The sequence below is a fragment of the Apodemus sylvaticus genome, chromosome 20 (genome assembly GCF_947179515.1).
Source record: "Apodemus sylvaticus chromosome 20, mApoSyl1.1, whole genome shotgun sequence".
NCBI classification, from domain to species: Eukaryota; Metazoa; Chordata; class Mammalia; order Rodentia; family Muridae; genus Apodemus; species Apodemus sylvaticus.
In genome coordinates this window covers 27571592-27596240 of record NC_067491.1, presented here as the reverse complement: position 1 = coordinate 27596240, position 24649 = coordinate 27571592, and the positions used below count along the sequence as shown (strand labels likewise).

Below are 24649 nucleotides of genomic sequence, written 5' to 3'. Positions count from 1 at the left end.
TTTATTTTTTGTATCAGAAGACTTTTGTTTTTAATCATCTAGATAGAGAAGTAAAGTAAGCAAAACTCATTTATTCCTTTAAGAATTCTTGCTTTATGGTTATAAATAAAGCTACATTGATGTATTTATATATAATTAAGCATCAGAGATCATTCTGTACTCCCACTGTTATGATTTGTTATATATACTTCTCTAATTAAAATCCACATTTCCTCAAGTAGGATATAATTCTTCTTGAATTTTATGAGCTATTTCATTTATTTAGTACTAATAAAAGTGTCAGTAATAACATAACTTAGACATGACAGTACTTGTGTTTTGAATCTGAAGTGAATTAATTTCCTCAGTGTTTCTGCACATTCATTACTGAAGGAAGAAATATGAAAATGTTTAAGCCTTTGAAAAACATGTACTTTTGAAGACTAACTTATAGAAGTTCAAATATTCACACCACTTTCTTTTGATCAATCCCCTATTTAGTTTTAATAACTTAAATGACTATAAACTATACAGGCTCAGTTACAAATTACATACTTAAATTGCACAATGCCCACATCCTCTTTGCCAAGTATCTGCACTTTTTTAAAATAAGATTTACAAGTGTTAAATGGCATAAAACAAGTGGGAAGGAGAAAGTTCTTATAGAAGACCTGTGTTCAGTTACCAGCACTCACACTGTGTTTATAAAATAAATTTATGAGACTGGAAATTTTAATATATATTATGGTATATATGATGAATTATAATTTAAGAAGACATATTTGAAATGTTAAATGTTATTCCTTAGATTAAGTTAGAATTTGTTGTATAAAGTAGCACAAATCAACTAGTCAGTATTTCTTTTCGGATACTGAATAAAATGTTTGCATATAATCCTAAAATTGTTTAAAATAAGTTTCACTATTTCAGCATGAGCTAATACCATATCAATGCATATGTTTTAGAGTTAAAGTTGTATTATTGACATAAGACTGTTTTAGTGTTGTAATTATTTCACTTGTAATTATAAATTAAAAATGTTGATTCAATGTTGTGTTTGTACATAACATACTAATACAATTCAGCTATCAGCAATATCCCATGCATTAACACTCTACACCTGTGGTTTCCTGACAGGAAAACATGTAACTAATCTCAGCACTAGGCAGGCCTTAACTCACACAGGCTCTGTGTATCCTAGTCACCCTAGGGAACTATTTTTTTTCCATAGCAACAAATTAATGCAGCTGTACTTTGTTCTGATACTTCGTGTCATTTTGTTTTTGAGGATTCACAAAGTTTCTTGTCCTTATGACATTATCATCACACAATAAGCTGAGAAGTTTTAATTTTTCAATTATTTTTTTTAAATTACACTTGAGGATAAGGCTATTGTATCCTAGAGCAATGCACATTACATACAGAATTCATGTTTTACATGGACCATTGTTGCAGATGAAACTCAAACCTGTTTGAACTGAAGAATACCCATAATAATATATACTGTGGCTTAGTCCTATCTCTGATTTCTACATACAAGATCTTATATAATCCTGATCTAAATATGGCATTCCTGAGTCATAAGGAAGAACAGTTGAGATGCAATATTTGCCCCAGGATTTTTTTCTAAGTACATGATAGAACAAAAGCTAAGATGTTCTTAAGTATCTATCAGAGATATTCTAGTGTTTGGTTTCTCATAATTTCAGTTACTACATATCATTTCCAGAGTTGCTTTAACTCACCCTGTAAAAGTCAGTCATTGCCAGCCGTACTAACCCTTCATACCTCAGGTTCCCAGCTTTTGATTTGAGCATATCATTGTCTTCCATTTATCCATCAGCTATTATCTTCACCAGATAACAGAATAATGTCTATTAAAGTATTGAATTTGCCGCCACTTTTATTTTAAGCATTCTGTACTATGTTCTGTTTGGTGTCAGTGTCTTTAGTTCTGATTTTTTCAATTTTGTCCTTCTCCTTTTCCTTGACTTGTTAGTCTGATCCAACCTCTTCTACCTCATCTGATGATTATCAATATGTTATGGAAGCTAAACTACAAGAAATGATCTCCATACGTAGGAAGGTAGTCCTACTGGACTTTACTTTCTATCGCTAAATAGAATCCATCTAAGTTTTTTTTCTTTTCATTTCTATAAAAGATTATGTTACTTTTATTTATTGATAATCGACCATCTGTGCAGTTGAGTGCTTCAGGAGCTTAAGATTGGACAATGGCAGGTTTGTGTTCAAACCATGCACAGTCTGCATGTTTACATTTGGCTGACTCCATTGCTCATAAATAAGTCCAGTGTTTTGCTGATGCTTGGATGGATGGAACAGGCCCTTGTTAGCTGACACATTTCAAGCAATGCTGTCCAGCTGCCTGTTTAAAGAACGTTTATGTTCCGAAACTAAGTTTGCAGTTGGTAGTAGCTTGCTTTACATTTTATTTCAGTTTGTTTAGATGGGAAGCATTGACTCATCTTACATTTTAGGTCCAATCTTTGTATTCTTTAACAGGCTGAAGAGAGGCATGGAAATATCGAAGAACGTATGAGGCACCTTGAGGGTCAACTTGAAGAGAAGAATCAAGAACTTCAAAGAGTATGCTTTCGAATCTATCATTAGTGTTGTTAAATTTACAGACTGCATGTAAGAGGAAAACATTCTCAACTAGAAGCCATGTTTAAATCATTTGCCTATGTTCTAGGCATTTGAAAGAAACCAGTTTCTACCACTTCAATCAGAAACATGCATAAAATTATATTCAGTATAAAACCCAGCAAATGATCAAGTTAAGCTTGAGCAGCAGAGTTTTATTTTACCATGCCAAATATATTGTTTCTCTTTTTCTTAACTATAAGGCTAGACAAAGGGAGAAAATGAATGAAGAGCATAATAAAAGATTATCAGATACCGTGGACAGGCTTCTGACAGAATCCAATGAGCGCCTGCAACTGCACCTGAAGGAAAGGATGGCCGCTTTGGAAGAGAAGGTACAGTCGCAGACAGGAAGAGAGAAGCACATGAGTGCTTAGCCATATTTGTCTAGGTTGTAATTTTTCTTAGCCAGATGTATTCCTTGTTTGCATCAAGAAATCAACCTACTTTCCTTAACCTAAAAATACTCAATATGGTCTTAGATAGTGAATTAATAAATTCAACAAAATGCTATCACATCATATATTGAACAAACAATAAGATGACACATAAATACTAAATATTAGTATGTTTATAAGAGCAAATGTCAAAAAACATGATGGAATGTTCATTTATCTTCTTATTGTTCATTAAATACAGAGGAAGAAAAAATATTGAGCATGTGTTTACTTGAAATATTTTGTGCTTAAATACCAACACTGGAAGCCAAAGTATGAAAGGCTATGTCAGATAGAAGAGTATTATTGTTAATGACAGGGGGTTTAGAAGCTTCTATTTTCAACTGCATTGCTTCAAGAAATGTGCTTATGTTCAGCCAGATAATCAATTCAAAATCATGTTTGTCATGTTAATAACTAGAAACAATCACACTAATCATAAATGTTTATTAATGGTAATCAAACACAGAATAAGCCAGAGATGTAAACACTAAAACTTCAAAAGCACAAATTATTTCACAAACCTAAGCAGAATTTCACATACGATCTTCTTTAGGAAGTTTCTGTTATCATATAATCAGGAAAAATGTTTTAACAAAATGTTAGCCAATTTTGATTTTTTGACACCTTAGGAAGTCAAAGTATACTGCGAATAGTTGGGTAATAATTGAAGAACAGCTTAATTCTTTCTTGTCTGTAATAAAGTCTGTGAAGAAATGGAATAAGACCTTATAGGGTAATATTTATGCTGTTTATCCAATTGTAGCAAAACAGCATGTCTTGTTTCAATAGTTTATTTTGCAAAAGATTCATTTCACTATTAAAGACTTCAATGGAACTTGGTTTCCATAGAAACAAGGAAATATATTTACTAGAGAAGGAATTATAAAAGATTATTGAGTGTTAGAGTATTCATTTGCATATTTAAATATTTTCAGCATATTGCTTCTTTCTCTTTTCTTTTCCATAGAATGTTTTGATTCAAGAATCAGAAACCTTCAGAAAAAATCTTGAAGAGTCTTTACATGATAAGGTATTATGGAAACACATTATCTCATTCACATCGATGAATATATTAAGAAATAACTGCAAAAGAAACAATTTTGTGTTAGACTTTAAAACAGTTTTAACTCATTGTAGCAAAGGATAGAAACTAAAAAGGTTTTAGCATTAAACACTTTGCAAACCAGTACTCCAGAAACAACCCATGCTAGCTTAAAATCACTATTAATCAATATCTCTAATAGCAAATATACTCTTTTTGGGATCATATTTATTAGTACATGTTCCCTAAAGTTTGTGAAGTTATGGAAGTTATTTCTGAAAAATTTGCTGTTATAATGAAGTGTGCTACTAGGTATTTTTCAGCATATACCTACTTCAGGCAATAGAAAATTGAAGAGAAGAAGCATATCTTACAAACAATAATTTAGGATGGCAGAAGTCAAGGGCCAATCCAGGGAGAGTCATGTAAGCCACAGGTAGTAACAATCAGAGAATACTGATGATATAAAGGAAACTTCAGGGATTTGGCACATGACTAAAGAATCAGGCAATTGCTGATAGTCCTGCAGACCTGGTAAGCACACAATACATATCATAGTTAGAGGTGCTTGTTAGTTTGGAGGGGTATTATTCATATGCGCGATACTTTGAAACTGAGGATGAGTTTCAAAGTTTATGAGTTATGGTAATAGGGTGACAAAGCACAAGTTGTGAAATCTTTAAAGTGGTGATAAGAATATGTAGTTTTTACTTCATTAGACTTGTTCATTGAAATTTCATTTTAAAATGCCAGCATTATGTTCTCTAATTGTGTATTGGAAATAGAAAAAGGAATAGAGGATGAGAATGGGGAAGGGAAATGAAAAAAAAAAAGAAGAGTAAAAAAGAAGTAGAAAGGATATAAAGGAGGAGGAGGAAGCAAAGAATTAAAGCTCTGGCACCGTACAATAATACAGAAGGTACTGAAAAGAGGCAGGGAGAGGAAACTTAATAATTTTATTGAATGCTATGCATTGCTACAATAATTAAATAATAATAATAACCACGTGGTTCCACAGCCTGTATGCCCATACTCTTCTGATATACATGACTATTGTAGGTGTTGCTAAAAGATTGCTTCAATTTATTACTGAATGGTTAATAGAGATTACACAGAGGGAACAATATTTTAATAGGCTCTTAGGACTATTTAGTAAGTAGCTAGAGATCCAGGTGGCTGTTGGACCTAAGAAATAGCATTCAGGAAGCAAGGATGGATGACTAGATGAATCATCAGAATTTTGATGGAAGTATCACATGCTTTGTGAACTAGTTCTGACCATATTGTGAATTTTGGCCTTGATCCTGTTATGCAGTGTTAAGTTATTTAAAGTTCTGTGTGCTTCTGGCAAGATTCTCAAAACCTACTCCCCGCACCTACACAATCCTACTGCTTCAGCAATCTACCCAAGCAACCAACATTACAAGACATCTTAAGCTTGCTAATGTCAAAACTCCAAAAAGGGTAGTCCTAGGCCAAGCTTCATTTTGGGTTATTATAGCATATGGCTAATCACATTCACTGATTTTAGAACATCTATCCTTATTCAAATGTCCACTAAAATTATTATGATCACAAACAACCATGAACAATATGTTTTGCATGTCATCCCTGTCTTTTTTTAAATGACTTTTATCTTTGAAATCTATGATACTTAATACATCTTTCTGAAGCAATTGTTCTTCAGTTCCTGGCAGGATTATTTGAACTCAGGAATTTCAACACAATTATTAATTAAGAACTTCCAAATTTCGACCACTACTGAGTAATTTTCCAGGAAGAAGATGTTGCATTTCAGGGTCAACTCATGTTTTCATCTGGACACTTAAAAATTCTGATTTAAAATGATGATTTCTCCACAGTGTTACCTACCTAGCCCATACTCACATATATCAAACACTACTGCCACTTAACCTGGCCAGGATTCCCAGCATTACCATACCGAGTAAATCACACAAGCCCTCCCTACAAGTAAACATCAATAATGTTTACTAATGTACATTAATAATAAAATTGGGTAACCAAACAAGTAACCATTTCAAGCACCTATTCATTTGACTATCTGTATGATTCAGAGTAATGTGGCAGCAAAAGAATTAGCAATAGCTAACTCTCATGTTTACATCAAATTTTTCTGTAGAACCTAATCGTCAAATTCTGTTAGTGCTATCATCAAAACATAACAAAAATCTATGCATTTTCTCCCGTGAATATTCATGTCTATCCCATAACTCTGCTGATATGATTTTGAAGAACTCCACATTTTATTTCTTCCCTGCCTTCCAATTATATGGAAGCATGTATTCAGAGGTATTGCAGTCACCGAGCTGTGATGCGTCTCTGCCCAGATTTTCCCCAGGTGCTCCCTTTCCTCCTATAGTACAAAGCCTTAGACTTTGAGAATGCTTTAGTGTCTTTCAGAGCTGTGCTTTCCTTTCTTTCCTTTACTAACTCCACATCCAGCTATGTTTTTCCTTGATGTCTCTAAGTGACCAACCCTGAGGAGCTGCCCTGACTCACCAAATATACTTCCACCTGCAATGTTGTTTCTTGACAGGTTATTCAGGACTTCTATCCCATATCATGTTATATATCATCCTTAATCCTTTCACAGTTTTTCTGTGTTCTTCCCAACAATATAATTTACTCATGAATTGTATTTATTGGTTGCCTTTTCTATTAATATACATTAAGGAAAGAAACTGAATTCATTCTATACTTGGTATGCTGAAAATAATAAAATTATTATTTTATTTATTAATAACAAACTTATTAATTCTTACTATTAAACAAGAAATTATTTAAGCAAGTTATTTGACTATCCATATGTTTCAAAATGATAGGCTAGCAGAAGAATGTGTACCAGAGATTCTGAACCTGAATAATAATTTACAAAAATGTCAATAATATAGGGAGTAAATAGGATTGTGGTCCTGAAAATATAAAGAACATTTAAGAGAAATGTCACAAATGCTACATTACCACTGTGTTAGGTGGTTTTCTATTGCTGTAAAGAAACGTCATGCCCAACATAACTTTCTGAAGGCAGAGTTCCTTAGGGCTTACAGTCCCAGAGGTTGAGTTTATGATCTTCACTGCAGGCTGCATGGGCCAGCATGGTGTTAGAGGCATAGCTGAGATTTTAAATCTGATCCATATACAAGAAAAGAAAAGACAATTGACTGGAATATTATAGGCTTTTGATACTACAAAGCCAACCTTCAAAGGCATATGTCTTCCAAAGCTACACCTCCTTCCCAAAGAGTTTCACAAACTGGAGCCCAAGTATTCAAACACTGGAGCCTATGGGCGACATTCTCATTAAAAACAGTCTGAATGTAGTGAGAAATGAAATATAAAATTTAAAAGCCTGTAATTAGTTTATTGACAGACATTCTTTCATTATGGGTCTTCAAATCATAAATATACTTTACTTATTCATTTATTCACATCTCAATTAATTTAAAATTTTAAGATTATTGCCTTTCCTTATTTTTGAAGTTTCACATGTTTTATTTAATCTCATAGCAATATTTTTTATTTAGTTTCTTTGTTCCTTCCCTCTCCCACTTTCCTCTGAGCAGGTGCCCCCTGCCCCAGTATTCCCCATGACAGAGCATCAAGTCTCTAAGAAGCTAGGCACATCCTCTCCAACTGAGGCCAGAAAAGGCAGCCCAGTTAGAAGAACATATCCCACGTACAGGCAACAGCTTTTGGGATAGCCCCCTGTACCAGTTTTTCCAGACCCACATGAAGACCAGCTGAACATCTGCTACATATATGCAGGGAGGCCTAGGTGAAGCCTGTGTATGTTCTTTCCATGGTGGCTCAGACTCTGAGCCCTCTAAAGAGACCAGGTTAGTTGACTCTACTAGGTGTGATTTGCCTTTGAATTTGAAGTGACATATCTGTAAGTATTCATGATCTTAATAATCTCACACATTTGCAAATATTTATGATTTAAATACCAGGGAGTTGATTTCTCTTGTTTATATATTCATTATGAAAGGTAAACACAAGTATATTTTCTGATTATATCCAATGTCCTTTACTAAAATTAAATCATGTTCACTTTTAAGTCTTTGTTTATTTGCCATAATTGAATGCTGATAGAGTGACCATCATTTGAGTAACTACTTTTTATTCTTAGGAAAGATTAGCAGAAGAAATTGAGAAGCTGAGGTCTGAACTTGACCAAATGAAAATGAGAACTGGCTCTCTAATTGAACCCACTATGTCAAGGTAACATTAAGTTAAATGTTTATTTTGGTTCAGCAAGCATCAATGTAAATTTTCTTATATTTTATTGTTTTCTCACATAAAATAAGGGTCTCATTTCCCAGTAGACACTGTAATAATTTAATTTAAACTGTTAGAATTCCTTTTTGAAGGTATTCTATCAAATATAACTAAAAAAATTTTTGTGTTCTCTGTTCAAGTATATAGTTAAAAGTGCATAAAAATTCTTAAATGAAAAATGAGAGTACATAGAAAAGTACTCTATTATATTATAAAGTATTATATTCCAAGAGGATATGTTAGCCTTTGTTATTTTGTTTTTATTAATAATCTTTACCTTATATTGAAAATTGCAGGCCTCTGTTCCATTGTTCCAGCATGGTTCATTTAGATGGAAGGAGAGACAGCTCATGATTTTAAAGATTTATTATAGAGAAGTAAAGTGAGAGAGGTAAAGTAAAGTGGTAGAAGTCAGTCATGCCCACGTAGAAAGAAGGAGAAGGGAATGGGGAAAGAAAGGATAAGAGGGAGATCAAGAAAGAAAGAAGAGAAGAGAAGAGAGGAGAGGAGGAGAGGAGAGGAGAAGAGAGGAGAGGAGAGGGGAGGGGAGGGGAGGAGTGGAGAGGAGGGGAGGGGAGAGGAGGAGAGGGGAGGGGAGGGGAGGGGAAGGGAGGGGAGGGGGAGAAGAGAAGAGAAAAAAAAGAAGAGGGCAAGAGAGGGAGGAAGGGCCAAGTATCCCCATTGATAGTGGACCAAGCACCCTGGCTATAGCCAGGTAACTGTGGAAGTAGTGTGTAGAGTAGCAGGGGCTTAAGTGACTGATGGCCACAGAAATAGGGAGTTGAGGGCCTTGTGGTGTCAGCCTACTGTCTGAGAGCATGGGCAAACAGCATTTTGTCCCTCGTGGATTAAGTCCACTTGGTCTTCAGGGTTTAAACCTAGCTCAACCAGAACACAGACTGCCTTTCATGGTCTGACAGAAAATATATTTTTTCTCATATAATATAGACTGATTATAGTATGGTCCCTTCCCTTTATGCTTGCCAGATCCTCACCACCTTCCCTCCCTCTGGAACCACTCCCTCTCTGACTTTACTTGCAAAGTAAAAGAACTTCTAAGAGATGAAAATATATAATATTAAGACAAAACAAAAACTAACATTTCATAATAGAACAAAGCAAAGAAATGAAAAGTAAGAAGCAGACAAAATGGCACAAGGGAATATATATATATATATATATATATATATATATATATATATATATATATACACTTAACAGGAATCTTTAATATATACCCTAAGTACTAGTGCATCCTACCTCAGGATACATCATGAATACATGGATGTACTGATCGAGTTGATTTTAGAGGGTTTTGTTCTCCTATCATACTCTATCTTCTCTGGGTGTTACCCTCTTTCTACCTCCTCTTCAAATGGATTTCCTGAGACATTAGGGGAGGGACTTATTCAACTTAGAGCTAATATTCCCAGGTTTCTCATTCTCTGAATATTGTCTGGCTGTGGGTCTTTGTTTATTCCCTTCTGCTGTAGGAGGAAGCATCTCTGATGATGGCTGAGCAAGGAACTGGTCTATAACACTAGAAAAATGTCACTAAAGTCATTTTATTGCTATTCATTTTGTAGAAGAGTAGTGTTTGTTTTTACCCTAGGTCAATAGGCTAGCCCATCTTGATCAGTCAAGCAGCATCGGGTATGGTTTCCATCTCAAGGAGTGGGCCTTAAGTCAAATCAGATGTTTCTTGGTTATCCCACAAGCTTTGTTCACCCATTCTTCTAGCATAGCTTGTAGGTAAGTTACCATTGTAGATCAAAAGTTTTGTAGCTGCGTTGGTAGCTACATGTAGTGTGCAGAGTACCTTCCTTTGCCAAAGATGCTAGCACCTGTGTGAAGGCTTTATGTAAGCACCAGCTCAACTTCCCCATTTTTAATGACTTGTACAGGTATAGTCTTCACCTATAGGGACTACTATAAGTTTATGGAAAGAAAGCTATCTATAGTACTGGCAACAACATAATTTGTTTGTGGGTTCCCCTAGGAACCCTTTAGCTAGCCACTCAATGTGATGTAACCCAAACCTGTAGAGAAAACTTCATTTAGTTACAAAAGATGTTTAGCTTGGCTCTTTCATTTATATCAACTTCACACACACACACACACACACACACACACACACACACACACACACACACATGCACACATACATATAAGCTTCTGTTGTACTTGGTTTCCAAACTGCCCATCAAGTAGCTCTCAATTGTAGCTGCCTCTCACTACACTCCTTCCATCATCATCATTTTCGCCTTTCCTTCTCACCTGATCAAGTTCCCCCTTCCCATCCATCCATAACTTTGTATTGTATTTCCCTTCCCAGTGGAAATGTATATATTCCCCCCTAGTCTCTTGCTCATCTTCTGTGGATCTATGGATTGTATCTTGGTTATCATTGCCTTAAAAACTAATACCCACATTTAATACATACCATGTTTTACTCTCTGTGTCTTGGTTACCTGATGAGGTATGATTTGTTTTTTAGTTCCATCCATTTATCAGTGAATTTCATGATTTAATTTTTCTAACTGCTTGGTAATATTCCATGTGTAAATACATCCCATTTCCCTTACCTATTCATGGGCTAAGGGGCATATAAATTGTTTTCAATTTTTGACTATTATAAATAGAACAGTAATGTACATTTTTGAACAAATATCTCTGGGTAGGATGAAGCAAAGCATCCTTTGTGTATACACTTAGTTAAGGTATTACTGGTTCTTGAGGTAGATTAATTTCCAGTTTTCTTAGAAATTATGGCACTTATTTCCATAGTGATTGTACAAGTTAGTATTCCCACCAATATTGTAGGATTGTTCCTTTTAATGCCCACCTTTGCCAGCATAAGCTGTTACTTTTTAAAATTGATCTTAGCTGTACTGAGGGTTTAAGATGAAATCTCAAAGGGAATTTGATTTGCATTTCCAAGGATGGTGAACATTTAAATATTTCTTGGCCAGTTGAGTTTCTTCTTTGAGAATTCTATGTTTATGTTTATGCCTCATTTTTAATTGGGTTATTTATTTTTTGACATCTAGTTTTTGTTTTGTTTTGTTTTAGTACCTTATATATTTTGGATATTAGCCCTGTATTGGATACAAAATGGTTACCAAAATATAGTTTCACATTTTGTAACATGGCTCTTTGTCTGAAGGTCAATGCTCCTTGATGTGCAGAAGCATCTCTGTTTCATGAAGTCTAGTTTATTAACTGTTGGTCTGAGTACCTGTACTAAGGGTGTGTTTCTGTTCAGAAACTATTTCTGTGCCAAGTTCAAGGCTATTTGAACTTTCTCATATAACAGGTTTAGTTCATCTGGTTTTATTTTTAGATCTCTAATACTTTAAGAGTTGAGGATTTTGCAGGGGGATAAATATGGATCTATTTAAATTCTTCTAGTGGATCTATGAAATTTTATGAAGAACTTTTGTTTTTAAATGTGGTCTTTTTCAGTTTGTACTTTTAGCCTCTTTATCAAAAATTAGTCATCTATAGCTGCATGGATTCTTGTATAAGCCTTTAATCTGATTCCATTGATTGACCTGTATATTTTTTTCTTAATACATTAAACATATAAATATGATAGATCCTTAAAATGGCTGAACAAATATCTCTGTTTTATTAAATTGAAAATTAATATAGCAACTAAAATTACTTATGAAAACAAGAAGCACTCAGTGGAGTTTATTCAAGCTTATCTGTTTTATCATAGGGCAAGAAGAAATGCGATGACCATTTAATAAGTAGATAAATATTAGGATGATAAATTTGACATATATGTAATTTAGATTTTTCTTATGTTTGTTAAGTGGCAATGAAATTAATTAAGCCATATAGTTTCAAAGAAACACAGAGGGATAATACATGAAACTTCAAAAACAATTGTTTTCCAGAACTCAACATTTACTTTACTAAGAATGTTTTCCCTACAAGAGCAAAAATGCATGTGTGCTTTGCTAGTATACTGTGTAGAGGCACCACATAATCTATTTGACATATAGTATGGTTGGTAAAATAAATAGTTATCTAAACTCCATGTTTCAAATGACTAGATAAAATCAAAACTAAAACTTCTCTGTAGGGTAGGCCAGTGGTGTAAGAAAATTTATTTCACCTGCAGAGATAAAGATTATTTCCCTGGAAACCTCATGGTTGCTTAAAAACATGTCACTGAGATCTAGGGGATCATACTGCCTCTTTTGACTTTCATTGTTAGCAGGAAACTACACAGGACACATATGCAGACAAGACACTCATATATTCAATAAAATAAATGTTAAAAATTTCACTAAATAGTATTTTATTCTTTTCAGAAGAACTATAAATATAGTATTCAATAGTTGAGTGTTTTTAAATTTACAGAAATACTGTTTTGTGGCAACAAAGATACCCCAAATCATGAATATCACTAAATGAAATATGTGCTCACAAAGTGTGAGAGATACAATGATGATGATGATGATGAAGACAAGGAATAGCTACTGAAATATCATAGGAGTCAATGCATAGAGCAATAATTGTCTAATCACATCAAATTCATGTCCCTATTCTTTGTATTATGTCTCAGAAATAGTATTGTAATAATATAGAAAACTCCATTATTATAGTGAGGTTTTCTGATAGTCTGACATCTTGGCATTCACCTAAAGGAAAGATATTTGAACCCACAAAAATCAGTATCTCAGGGAAGTAGGTTGTGGGGACAAGACCATATATGTGCGGTTCCAGATTCCTACATTTCAGATGAACATGTTTGCTATTTGGAATGGGAAATAATTTTTCATGTTCTAATTCTCATCATAGATTTTTTCATATAAATGTATATAATAATATATCCAGGTTATGGCACAAGCTTTCTTAATGAATTATATTAGAAAAGGGTTTTATTGCACAGTCATATCATAGGTAAACATTTATAAAAAATTGATAATACTGTTACATTGATGATCCATAAAAATCATTGCTTAAATGAATGAAAGACATTTTAAACTTACTTAGAGTTGCTAATTCTCTTATAGTTTATGAGTAAAATGATTTGAAAATCTAATTATAATTAGTAAAGATACAGTCTCTGTCTTCTTTTATTAGCAGACAAGGTAAAAATTGTGACAACATGTAGAGATGTAAGCATGAAGAATGTGTTTCTAGATTAGTATTTGCTCAGATGTTTTCTCTAAAGGTCTAGTAACCATGTTTTATTTGCCAGACAAGTATGCATTAGATCTCCAGATGTGATTACGACAGATGCTTCTGGAAAGGAGACAGGGAAGAGACTTTAGAGACTCTTACAAAGATGAACTATGAAGAAACTAGAATAGCACGTGACCAATGGACACTTAAGCTGAAATTCAAAGAGTGCTGAGAGACTGTTTTAACAGAAACAATAGCTTGTTCAAAGGGTCAGAGATGAGCTACAGTGTAAGCTATGGAGGGACCTGAATGCTAGTCAGGTAAGCTGTGCAGAGAGGATGGGAAGGAGAGAGTAGATAAAGTGAGTCTGCAAACTAGGAAGTCCCAAAATGTAGAGACTGCAAAGGGACACTGCTGTGTTGGAAACACAACACTTTTGTGTGAGTTTTGATTTGTTCAATAATTTTAAAAATAATATAGAATTCAGGGAAAGCAAAACAAAACAAGGGAACCATACTCAGAATGGCAAATTCTGATGTCAGACAATTCACCGTGCCCAAAATGCAGCCATTGGTGATACACACCCACGTTCTTTTGATGTAGGTAGCTTGTGAACTATTTTTTTTCCCTTTCACTCATTGGCTCAGTATAACTGGTGCAGTCTTCACTGTGTGGAAGGCACATTTTCTGAGTAAATAATGACAACTAAAAATTTTTTATAGCTTTTATTTTTACTTTTTAATTTTTTATTAGATATTTGCTTTATTTACATTTCAAATGATATCCCCTTTCTTTGTTACCCCTCCGAAAACCCTCTATCCCATCTCCCCTCTCCCTGTTCACCCAAACTTTTTAATTTTTATGTTTATAAAATGTAGTGGTCTATACAACAGTGTAAGACCAAGAGCTGTGCCATATTTGAGTATAGTTTAGTCTAGTTTGGCTAGTTTACTTTTATACATGACTCATTCACTATAGACAAGTTGACTTTCAGTTTACGTTTACTGCTATAAAAAACCAGTATCATCAGTTTGCAGAATGATTCCACATTTCAATTGATCTCATTAAGCATCTGGTAAAACAAAGTCTTTCCTAAGTTGTGTCATTGTCTCTCACTGAGTCTAACAGCTAGAGCTCATCTAAAGTTTATAAATCTTAACAAATATATACTATGTGCTTATCTCTAATCTCAAAGTGAGTTAAGGGTATGACCAGTCAGGAGGAGCCCCAAGTTGAACAGAAAACACCTACTGATAATGGACCTGTGATTTCATTTTATAGGACAGCATGGGGTTGCTTTTGTTATCATCATCATGATTACAGGAATAAATTAAACTCGCTGTAAATCTACATACAGACAGTGTGCCTGACTCTATATTTGATTACACTAGTTTATTACCATGTTTATTGAAAATGAGTGTGGTGATATTTTCCAATAGTAATTTTCCACCTATTTCATCTCTCAGTAAATTGCAGCATCATATGTGATTACCAAGATTTGTTGCCATCTTGAACAATGATTTACTCAAAGCTAAAATCCTAGCTATTTACTAAAATGAGATTGTTTCACTGTAAAATGAGCATATTACTGTTTCTTTAAATTGGACAGCAGAACATTGATGAAAACGTTAAATGTTAGAAAACGTTAATATATTTACCTATAATCAATAAAACTTAAATGTTTTTAATTCACAAGTTGATATATTTTTCAGTAAATACAACCAAAAACATTTTAAAAACATAGAAATATTCAGATACATACAAATGATGAAAATAAAGTATGTCTAGAATTTAAATCAATTGACTTTGACTATTAATGCTAGCATGTTCTGTTGTAGTAAAACATTAAAAATAATAAAAACAGCAAGGTTGTAAGTGTAGTTTAAAATGAAAAAAAAATGTGCCTTACATTCAAGAATGAAAATCTACTCTATCCTACAGCTTAACAAAAATAACACTGTTCTTTCTTGACATTTATTTGCTTGAGAGATTCTGCCTTGTTGATAATTTAGAAGCAGGTAGTTGTAGATTTACTTTATGAGACTTGATCTTATCTTTTCTGTTTTTCAGAACTCATATAGACACCTCCGCTGAGTTGCGGTATTCAGTTGGGTCCCTCGTAGACAGCCAGTCTGATTACAGAACCACTAAAGTAATACGAAGACCAAGGAGAGGCCGCATGGGTGTGCGAAGAGATGAGCCAAAGGTGATTGCTTTTCTTTCAGCATTAGTCATTTTAGCTAAAAATGGGATGCAGGATGCTATTCTAAATAAAATTTCTATTAGAGGAAGAGCCGGAATGCCACCAGTAATTTATGTTAATTTTATGCATAGAAAATGATGTGTTTTAAAATTAACTGATGGGTAATATGTAGAGCTTTCCACATATTTATTTATCTGCCACTTATAATTTGTGAGCAATTTTTATATCAACTTTACAAATTTTAAGATTTAGGCACTGAGAGATATAGTGTCCTACATTATGGAGCTAGCACCGTGACTGATTCAAAATTGGAACTAGATGTAGATAGTGAGAGGTAAAGTGTTATAACCATTCTATGATGTTGCCAGACAAATGGATAATCTTGATTCTTTGATGTTGCCAGACAAATGGAGAATCTACTTGGATTCTTGAGTACTGACATTTATATTTTTCTCTAAAATTAAGAAAATGATTTGTTAAAAATCATTGTCTTGAAAACACTGCTTTAAAAATGCACACGGAATTTTAATAGTACCTATGAAGTCTTATTCAAAATAAACTGTAACTCTGTTCCTTTATTTCATAACTTATTTTATTTAGTATTTGAATGTCATATGCATACTATATATGTATATATATATATATACATACATACATATATGCATACATACATATGAGGTCTACCACTGCCACTCTCTGATCCACCTCCTCCCCTAACACCTACTCCCTCTCAAATCCATGACCTCTTCTTTAATCATTATTGCTAGGTATATATATTTGTATACACAAAGCAGCCCGCTGAGTCCATTATTGCATTATTACAACAGACTCAGGATATCTTTTGTTAAGCCAGGTCACCCGCTTTACAGAACATGCAAGAAGCATTTTAATTTTAATAAATTACAATAATTTTAATTTTATGGAGTATTTCAGGTATGAACACTACATTTATAACATTTCCCCCTATTCCTTTTCTCCCTTCACCTCCTCCTGTATCACTTGCATTGATTTCTTAAATTCTTGGCACCTTAATTATTATTGACATATATTTGACATATATACATACAATTATTATTGACATATATTGACATATATACACACATTTTATAACTATAACTTGCTGAAGTATGGGGACAGGTTTAGGGCTGCTCTGCTGGGATTGGATAAACTATCAGAACACTTGTCCTAAGAGAAGACTGCTCCTCTTTCAGCAGCCAGTACTTGCATGTAGCTCTTCTTCAAGGGTTTAAGGCCTTGTGATATCTCCTGCTTCCATACTGGCCTCTCAACCGGTGCTGTCACTAGGCAGGTTTTCTTTATGAAAACATATTTTCAGCATTCATTGGATGTAGCTTAAGCTTTTAAGTCATGTTTCTGTTTAATCAGTACAGCTGTATGAGAAATAACCAAGTTCCTCTCTGCCCTAAGCGTATTTTCTTCATACAATATTTTAAAAATATATTCAAAATCCTGTTTTTTTCCCTTAATAGTATCTTAATGCTTTTGGTTGATAATTAGTGTAAATAGGTCAAATATAAATTAATCTGTCACAGTAGCATATAATAATTGTGTAAGACATGGAAAATATAAAGGCACAAATAAAGACAAGATAGACTCAGTTCTTTTCTTCTTACTTTAAGAGAAATTAACTTATGTTCTTTCTTAACAAAATATTTCATAATACAAATTCTACTTCAGGTCTTTAGTTGTTAATTTAATATACCACAAAGTGTAATTTTATCTTCTATATAACTCATTTTGAATGACCATAGCAGTGAAATTAATTATTAAGAGCATAAAATTCTAGGGCCTGTCTATTGGGATCACAATTTGTAAAATAATTGATCTATTGGTTACTTAAAACCTCCAAGCAGAAGAATACTTATGTTAACTTTAAAAACTTAAGCCATTAAAATTACTCTCTTTGCATCAAAAGGTTACTGAGTGTACAAGTGAACATGACAGTAGAGATGAAATTATGTTGTTTTCCAATATTGAAAATAATATTTTGTTCAACCTAAGTAAATTTTGAAAAGACAATTATTATATAATATGTTACCTAGTAATGTTTATGTGCTTGTCTTTTAATAGGAAAAGTGTAGTACTACTTACTGTAAGAAATGATAATGCTTGAGTTTAAATGTGGGTTGTTACATTTAGAAATCTGAAAAAAATGTTGCAAATGTCAGAGCTTATAAACAATTGCTATCTTGATAGCTGTTAGAATATAAATGATATGGAAATCTATCATCCATGTTCCTGCTAAAATATTGATTTAAGTGAACAATTAGCCGGGTGGTGGTGGTGCATGCCTGTAATTCCAGCACTCTGGGAGGCAGAGGCAGGCGGATTTCTGAATTCGAGGCCAGACTGTTCTACAGAGTGAGTTCCAGTATAGCCAGGGTTATACAGAGAAACCCTGTCTCGAAAAAAACAAATGAAAAAAAAAAGTGAACAATTAATAGCTTCCACCTCATAGAAAGACAGGATATATTTTATTGATCCATTAAATTAAAATATTACTTCATAGTCTGCATTTGACTGGGCAGCTGTGAAGGCCTGCATGTATGGTCTGATGTTGTTGCTGTGGTTGTAATTTTCTGATTAGTTCTGTTAAGATGAGTAACTGATTTATTCGCTCATCATTCAGGTAAAATCCCTTGGGGATCATGAATGGAATAGAACTCAGCAAATTGGAGTACTAGGCAGCCACCCATTTGAAAGTGACACTGAAATGTCTGATATTGATGATGACGACAGAGAAACGATTTTTAGCTCAATGGATCTTCTCTCTCCAAGTGGTCATTCTGATGCCCAGACTCTAGCTATGATGCTTCAAGAACAATTGGATGCAATCAACAAGGAAATAAGGTATCAATACTAATGGTGTGAAGAACTTAGAAAACCTTAATACTTTAAATATGTTTCTCAAACTATTAGGTTTATCATCTCCTGGTGCCTTGTTAGATCTGCAGAAAGTCAGAAGTGGGATTATAACCTTATACAACCATCTCTACCTTCATTACTTTGAAAAACCAGAGCCAATGAAACATTATAGAATATATGTATTATATGAATTATTTCATAATAGAAATGACAATGGTTTATAATTACCTATTATATACAAAAGAAATTGTTCCAGTGGAAAGTTCTATTATACAACTAAAGGTATAGAACTTGAAATTTCAAATACACACTGTAATAATTTGAAAGAAAACTAAACTGATTTTTCTTAATCATAGTCAGTAATTCCATGAAGTTTAAAGTGGTTCAACCTCAAAAGATAATAGAAATGCTTGGTTGGAAATAAAATGTACACAGTACTTAAATGAGTATTTATTAGGTGAAATCTAATTGCTATTAAGTGAGCTCATAATGAAAAGACTTAATTCTCTATCTTCTAGGCTAATTCAAGAAGAAAAGGAATCTACAGAATTGCGTGCTGAAGAAATTGAAAATAGGGTGGCTAGTGTAAGCTTAGAAGGGCTGAATTTGGCAAGGGTCCATCCAGGTACCTCCATCACTGCCTCAGTTACAGCTTCATCACTGGCCAGTTCATCTCCCCCAAGTGGACACTCAACACCAAAGCTTACACCAAGAAGCCCTGCCAGGGAAATGGACCGCATGGGAGTAATGACCCTGGTATGGTTATGCGTCCAGAGAAACTGGACTAGTTATAGTTATTCATTCTTTAGATAACACTACAGGATATTTCCTGTCATCTGGCTTTCTGTGCATTTTATTGTTTATTTACATTTGTAAATAATGTATAAGTTAGTTTACCAAAATAGTCATTTCTGATAGTTATCATCCTTAATCCATCACATTATGGATTGAGGGAACAGTACACCTTAACAGTGATGAAACTTTCTCAGAGCCACTAGGAAGGCAGGAATCTAAATACACATCAGAACTTAAAATTACTTAAACAATGGGTATCTTTTATCAGATAAAAAGTGCATCAGTACCTTTATAAATTTGGATAATAGCAAAAATTATGTACTGTGATGCACCAAGATAAAAATGTATAGTTTTGTAATACATATTTTCTATAAAATCTTCCAAAATATCAGCACTATATCCTCAGTGTTTTTCCATGTATCATATTGATAATTCATTGTTCTCTTCTGAGCTTTTCATTTATTGTTACATTTGTTAATTTATGTTAGGAATTACACTAAAAAAAAAAAAAAAAAAAAAAACTGAAAGCAAATGAATGGGCCACTTATTAAAAGTTCTAACTGCCCGCAGTTACATTGAACAGGTTACCTGGAAGGGAAGCTGGGGATGTGTGGGAAGGCAGCAAAAGAGACTGAGACCAAAATAACACGTGCTACTCAAGGTCTCAAAGTTTAATGAAGAATTCCATATATATATAGAGAGAGAGACAGGGGAAAAGCCTGGAAGCTTCTCAGCAGAACTGGTTCAGTTGCTCCACAGGTGGCTAGTGTTTCTCAGGAAACTGCAGGTCCTTGAAGAACAATAGGCTTCACCTTTGTCGAGCACTCCACCCTAGGTGGAGGGGATTATGGCTAACACATGAGTTCCAGCTCAAAAAGGCTGGGAGAGGAACTTCACATTGGTTGACATTAGGTTCCTGCCAGGTGGCATGGCACCTCAATAAGGATCTCTACAAAAAGTAATATAGGAAAAACTCTGTTCAATTTCACTGGAATGACTAATGCATGCTGCAATGTGTTGTCATTTAATGTCCATCAGAGATTTAAGTAAGAGACAACTTACTCCATGAAGAGAAGAGATAAGGCTTTGAAAGCATAAATAAATTGCCTTTGCTAAAGCTGGCTAATTAATAGAGTTGGATTTCCTCAAATTTACTTATCTCTAAAATGTTTTAAATTTTCATTATTGACACCAGATGAAAATTAAAAAAACATTTCAAAAGTGAGATAAAATACTGTTCCTATAATGGATATTAAAATTATAAAACTTCAATGAAAATAAAAGAAGTTAGAGTCAGAAACTAATTGAACCATAGGTGGATAATACACTCTGTAAGATATATCCATCTATAACAAAATGGAGGAAAATTAATGATACCATAGATTTACCTGGATTTTATGTATTATGGTAAGAAGACCTTGAGTTGGTTATATAAGTATGCACTGACCTCATGAACCATAATCTGAATAAAGAAGTTATCAACTCAATGTCTAAAAGTTAGCAGTAATTGTTCTTAAATGAGTACATAGCTAAAAATATTTTATTTTCACAGTTAATTTATATAAATATATGTGATTAGTTGAATCTATATAATTTACATATGTATAGAGATACATACATATTTCTCACCATAAGAAAAACTGTATATAAGTAAATGAAATTTCATTTTATGCCCAAAGGATTTTAGTTCAACATCATAAAACTTGTTTTACAGTTTAGATATTATTCTCTATTTTTAAAGAATATTTATTCTTTATTTATTTTATGTGAGTATACTGTAGCTGTCTTCAGACACTCCAGAAGAGGGCGTCAGATCTCATTACAAATGGTTGTGAGCCACCATGTCGTTGCTTGGACTTGAACTCAGGACCTTCAAAGAGCAGACAGTGCTTTAAACCGCTAAGCCATCTCTCCAGCCCCTAGATATTATTCTTTATTTTTAAACTGGAAACTGATTCAAAATTATCTGTAGGGAACATCGCTCATATTCAAAATCTATAGTCAGGAGGTAGGGAAAGTCTTAGCAATAAAGTCTATATAAAATAAAAAAGTACTAAAAAGAACTGCCTTTTTCAATTATTTCATTCTTCTTTTACTCAGTGGGAGCCTTGATATCTAAAATGTTTTTAAAATATACAAGAAGATAACCAATCAGGATAATAATTACCTAATCACAACTCACATCAATAAAAAATAGCTCAAATATTTTGTCAATACACTGAGTTATACTCATCAGGTGTCATGACATATATTATGCTCCACTTATTTGGAAATCTAGGAAACATTCCTCTAATCTCAGTAACTAAAGATATTAGTATCTCTACACAATATTAATAGTTATTTCAAATGGTACAATAAAAATCTTGAGACATAGAGCAAAATTTAGATAGTATTTATAGCAGGTATAGTTTAGCAATATTCATGATACTATTATGTTCTTATTCATTTATGGTAAAAACTTTGCTCTTTAAGATGCATTATTAATGTTAACATATTATATTGATATTATAATTTTCAATATAATGTGTTTTCAATCTTTGAGAATTTCATACATTATTTTTTGATCATTTTGACTCCTCACTCCTTCCCAACATACTCGCACCTCAACACATGCCATCCCAACTTTTCTCTCCCTCTTAACGCCTGTCAAGTCCTTTTTGTGATGCCCACATACTCACAAGTATGGTGCCATCCAATGGATTGTGGTTGACCCACAAGAACAACAGTCTTAAAATCCTGTGTCTTTCTTCCTGAAAGGTATCAACTGCTCATCGCTCCTAAGAAGTGAGGGCTCATGAGGCACTCCTCCTTCCGTGCTTGAATGTTGATTGGCTTATTTTTGTGCAAATCCTTTTCTGGCAACCAAATGTATAAGTACAACAGTCCTAGAAATCCAGAAGACAGTTTTGTTCCAGTTTTTCTCAACCATAAGACCTTTTTATCTCTCACCCTCCTCTTCCTCATCAGCCCCTGAATCTTTTAGGAGAGGTGATATCGGTGGGCGTCCCCTTTTGTGGCTGAGCATTCCACTGAAACTGTATATTGACTAGTTGTGAGTTTCTGCATTAACAACTATCATGTGGAAAAAGAAAACTCTCAGATTATGTCTGAGAGTTACACTAATCTATGGGTGTTCAGATACAATATTAGAAAGCAGGGTAATATTATCTTGACCTGCCAGAATAATGGAAATGTGTTAAGCTCAGAGTTCTAGATAAGTATTTCCTCCTGTTCAGAAGGCTTAAACACAATAAAAACTTGGTTTGTTACCTCTATAACATTTGTGCCATTTTTGCATAATTAGCCATACCATACTGCACCATCACTATAGTTGTTCAGAGAGTTCACAGATGGGTAAAAATGATGATAATCTTTTCCTACACCAACTTAGTAATATTTTTAGTACAATAAAAGCTAAAGGAAATTTCTTTAACCTTATCTTAGTACCTTAACAGCCTGGAGGAAATTTCTTATTATTACCAACCTTATTTCTCCATATCTTGTGATAAAAAAATATATGGCGTCTTAAGCAATAGAGACTTATAACACTCTGCTTTGCAATGAAAAGCAATGACAGTAATTTGTGAACATTTGTATGTCTCTAGGACATCACCAACCAACAACTCAAAGGGAGTTGAGTTGTTTTTCTACACCTATACTGGGTTTTGCTTGGTAACCTATGGTTCTAGGAAAGAGTATTATCCCTCTATAATTCCAATCAAATTATGCAAAGGAATGTATATACATATTTCAAAAGCTTAGGAAATGCTAAGTTTTTACATAATGTTTTCAAACATCCATGTTAGTTATCCATTTACCAACCTTTCTTCTGCTTATTTTTTCCCACACCCTGATACCTTCTTCTATCTGATTTATACCATATATTAATATTATAATAATAAAATATTTATGATATCTTAAGTTTGAAACTCTAGTTCATAAAACAATTTCTCAAGGGAAAATAGCATCTTAAATATCTATGCCAGAAACACAGTGTATGCAATCTAGGAACAACCTCACTGTTTTGTATAAAAATCTATTGTTAGATGTTCTTTGTGTTACATAAAATGTTGTAGAAAAATAATCATTTTGAATATAATTTATTTTGTGGTATTATTTATTCAATATTAAGATGTATTCAGGAAAGAACGAAATGAAAATTGAAAGTCAAGTTATAGATGCTAACCAAATTGTAACATCACCAAATGGTAATCATTAACTAGTTCTCTTTTATGTCTCTTTTATTACTGCCATTGCAGCCAAGTGATCTAAGGAAACATCGGAGAAAGGTACTGTAAATAACATTTAAATGTTTATTAATTGGGCATCATTTCGATTTCAGCACCTAAAATATTATTGTCTAAACTATTTATTAGCATAGAATAAATATTTATGTATTTAGGTGTTCCTGAGTTTTAAGATATGATTATAACAGCAAATACTTTAAAATCCTATTATTTCTGGGTTGCTAGGAAAAGATTCAATTATGAGAATTAGCTTACATAAGCCACCCGTGGTAGAGCAAGATACCTTAAAATCAATGTTACTTAGTGATGAGGCAACAGATCTTGGTACACTTGCCAAAAATGACTTAGCAGTTCTTTACCAAAAGTTTCAAAAGAAGAGGGGACTTGGTGCACTGAGAAAACAGCAGGAATGTGCAAGACGCAGGAAAAGGACCACAAAGCTAGGGGTCATTTTGGTGACTGTTTCAGTAAATGAAGAAAAGACAGGGTAATCAAGTTTAGGATTGATAGAAGTTCAGGTAGCATGAGGTGTTGAACATCTGTTCCTGGGCAATTCAATCAGACTAACAATACATCAGGAGTACAGACATTATCTAGGGAGGGTGATTCCTAAAACAAGTTCTAGGTCAATAGGTTTTTATATAAAATTACTTACAGAGTAGTTTACTATCTCTACATATTAGTTAGCCTCGTAAGAAACAACTTCCTTAGGTAAGAAGAACTTACCTTACTAGTTACTTGGCTAGATAACTTAGGCAAGATAGGTATTTACTATCAGATTTTAAGACATCAGAACCCACATGGAGGAAGGAAAGAATCAAGAATTCAAACAAGTTGTCCTCTGAACTGAAAGGAACACTGGCACATCGAAGAACATACACGCACGCGCACTCTCTCTCTCTCTCTCTCTCTCTCTCTCTCTCTCACACACACACACATACACACACAGAGA

General features: G+C 33.6%; 1 protein-coding gene across 1 annotated transcript in view; it reads left to right on the top strand.

Annotated features, from left to right (window-relative positions):
• Ppfia2 (PTPRF interacting protein alpha 2) overlaps window positions 1-24649 on the top strand; it is a 457537-nt gene that overhangs the window by 366970 nt on the left and 65918 nt on the right. The window contains exons 10-17 of the mRNA XM_052165724.1: window positions 2503-2586; window positions 2847-2978; window positions 4051-4113; window positions 8276-8367; window positions 15637-15772; window positions 18420-18640; window positions 19174-19411; window positions 23710-23739. Of these exons, the coding sequence (XP_052021684.1) occupies window positions 2503-2586; window positions 2847-2978; window positions 4051-4113; window positions 8276-8367; window positions 15637-15772; window positions 18420-18640; window positions 19174-19411; window positions 23710-23739 (996 nt within the window). The remainder of the gene's footprint in view (window positions 1-2502; window positions 2587-2846; window positions 2979-4050; window positions 4114-8275; window positions 8368-15636; window positions 15773-18419; window positions 18641-19173; window positions 19412-23709; window positions 23740-24649) is intronic.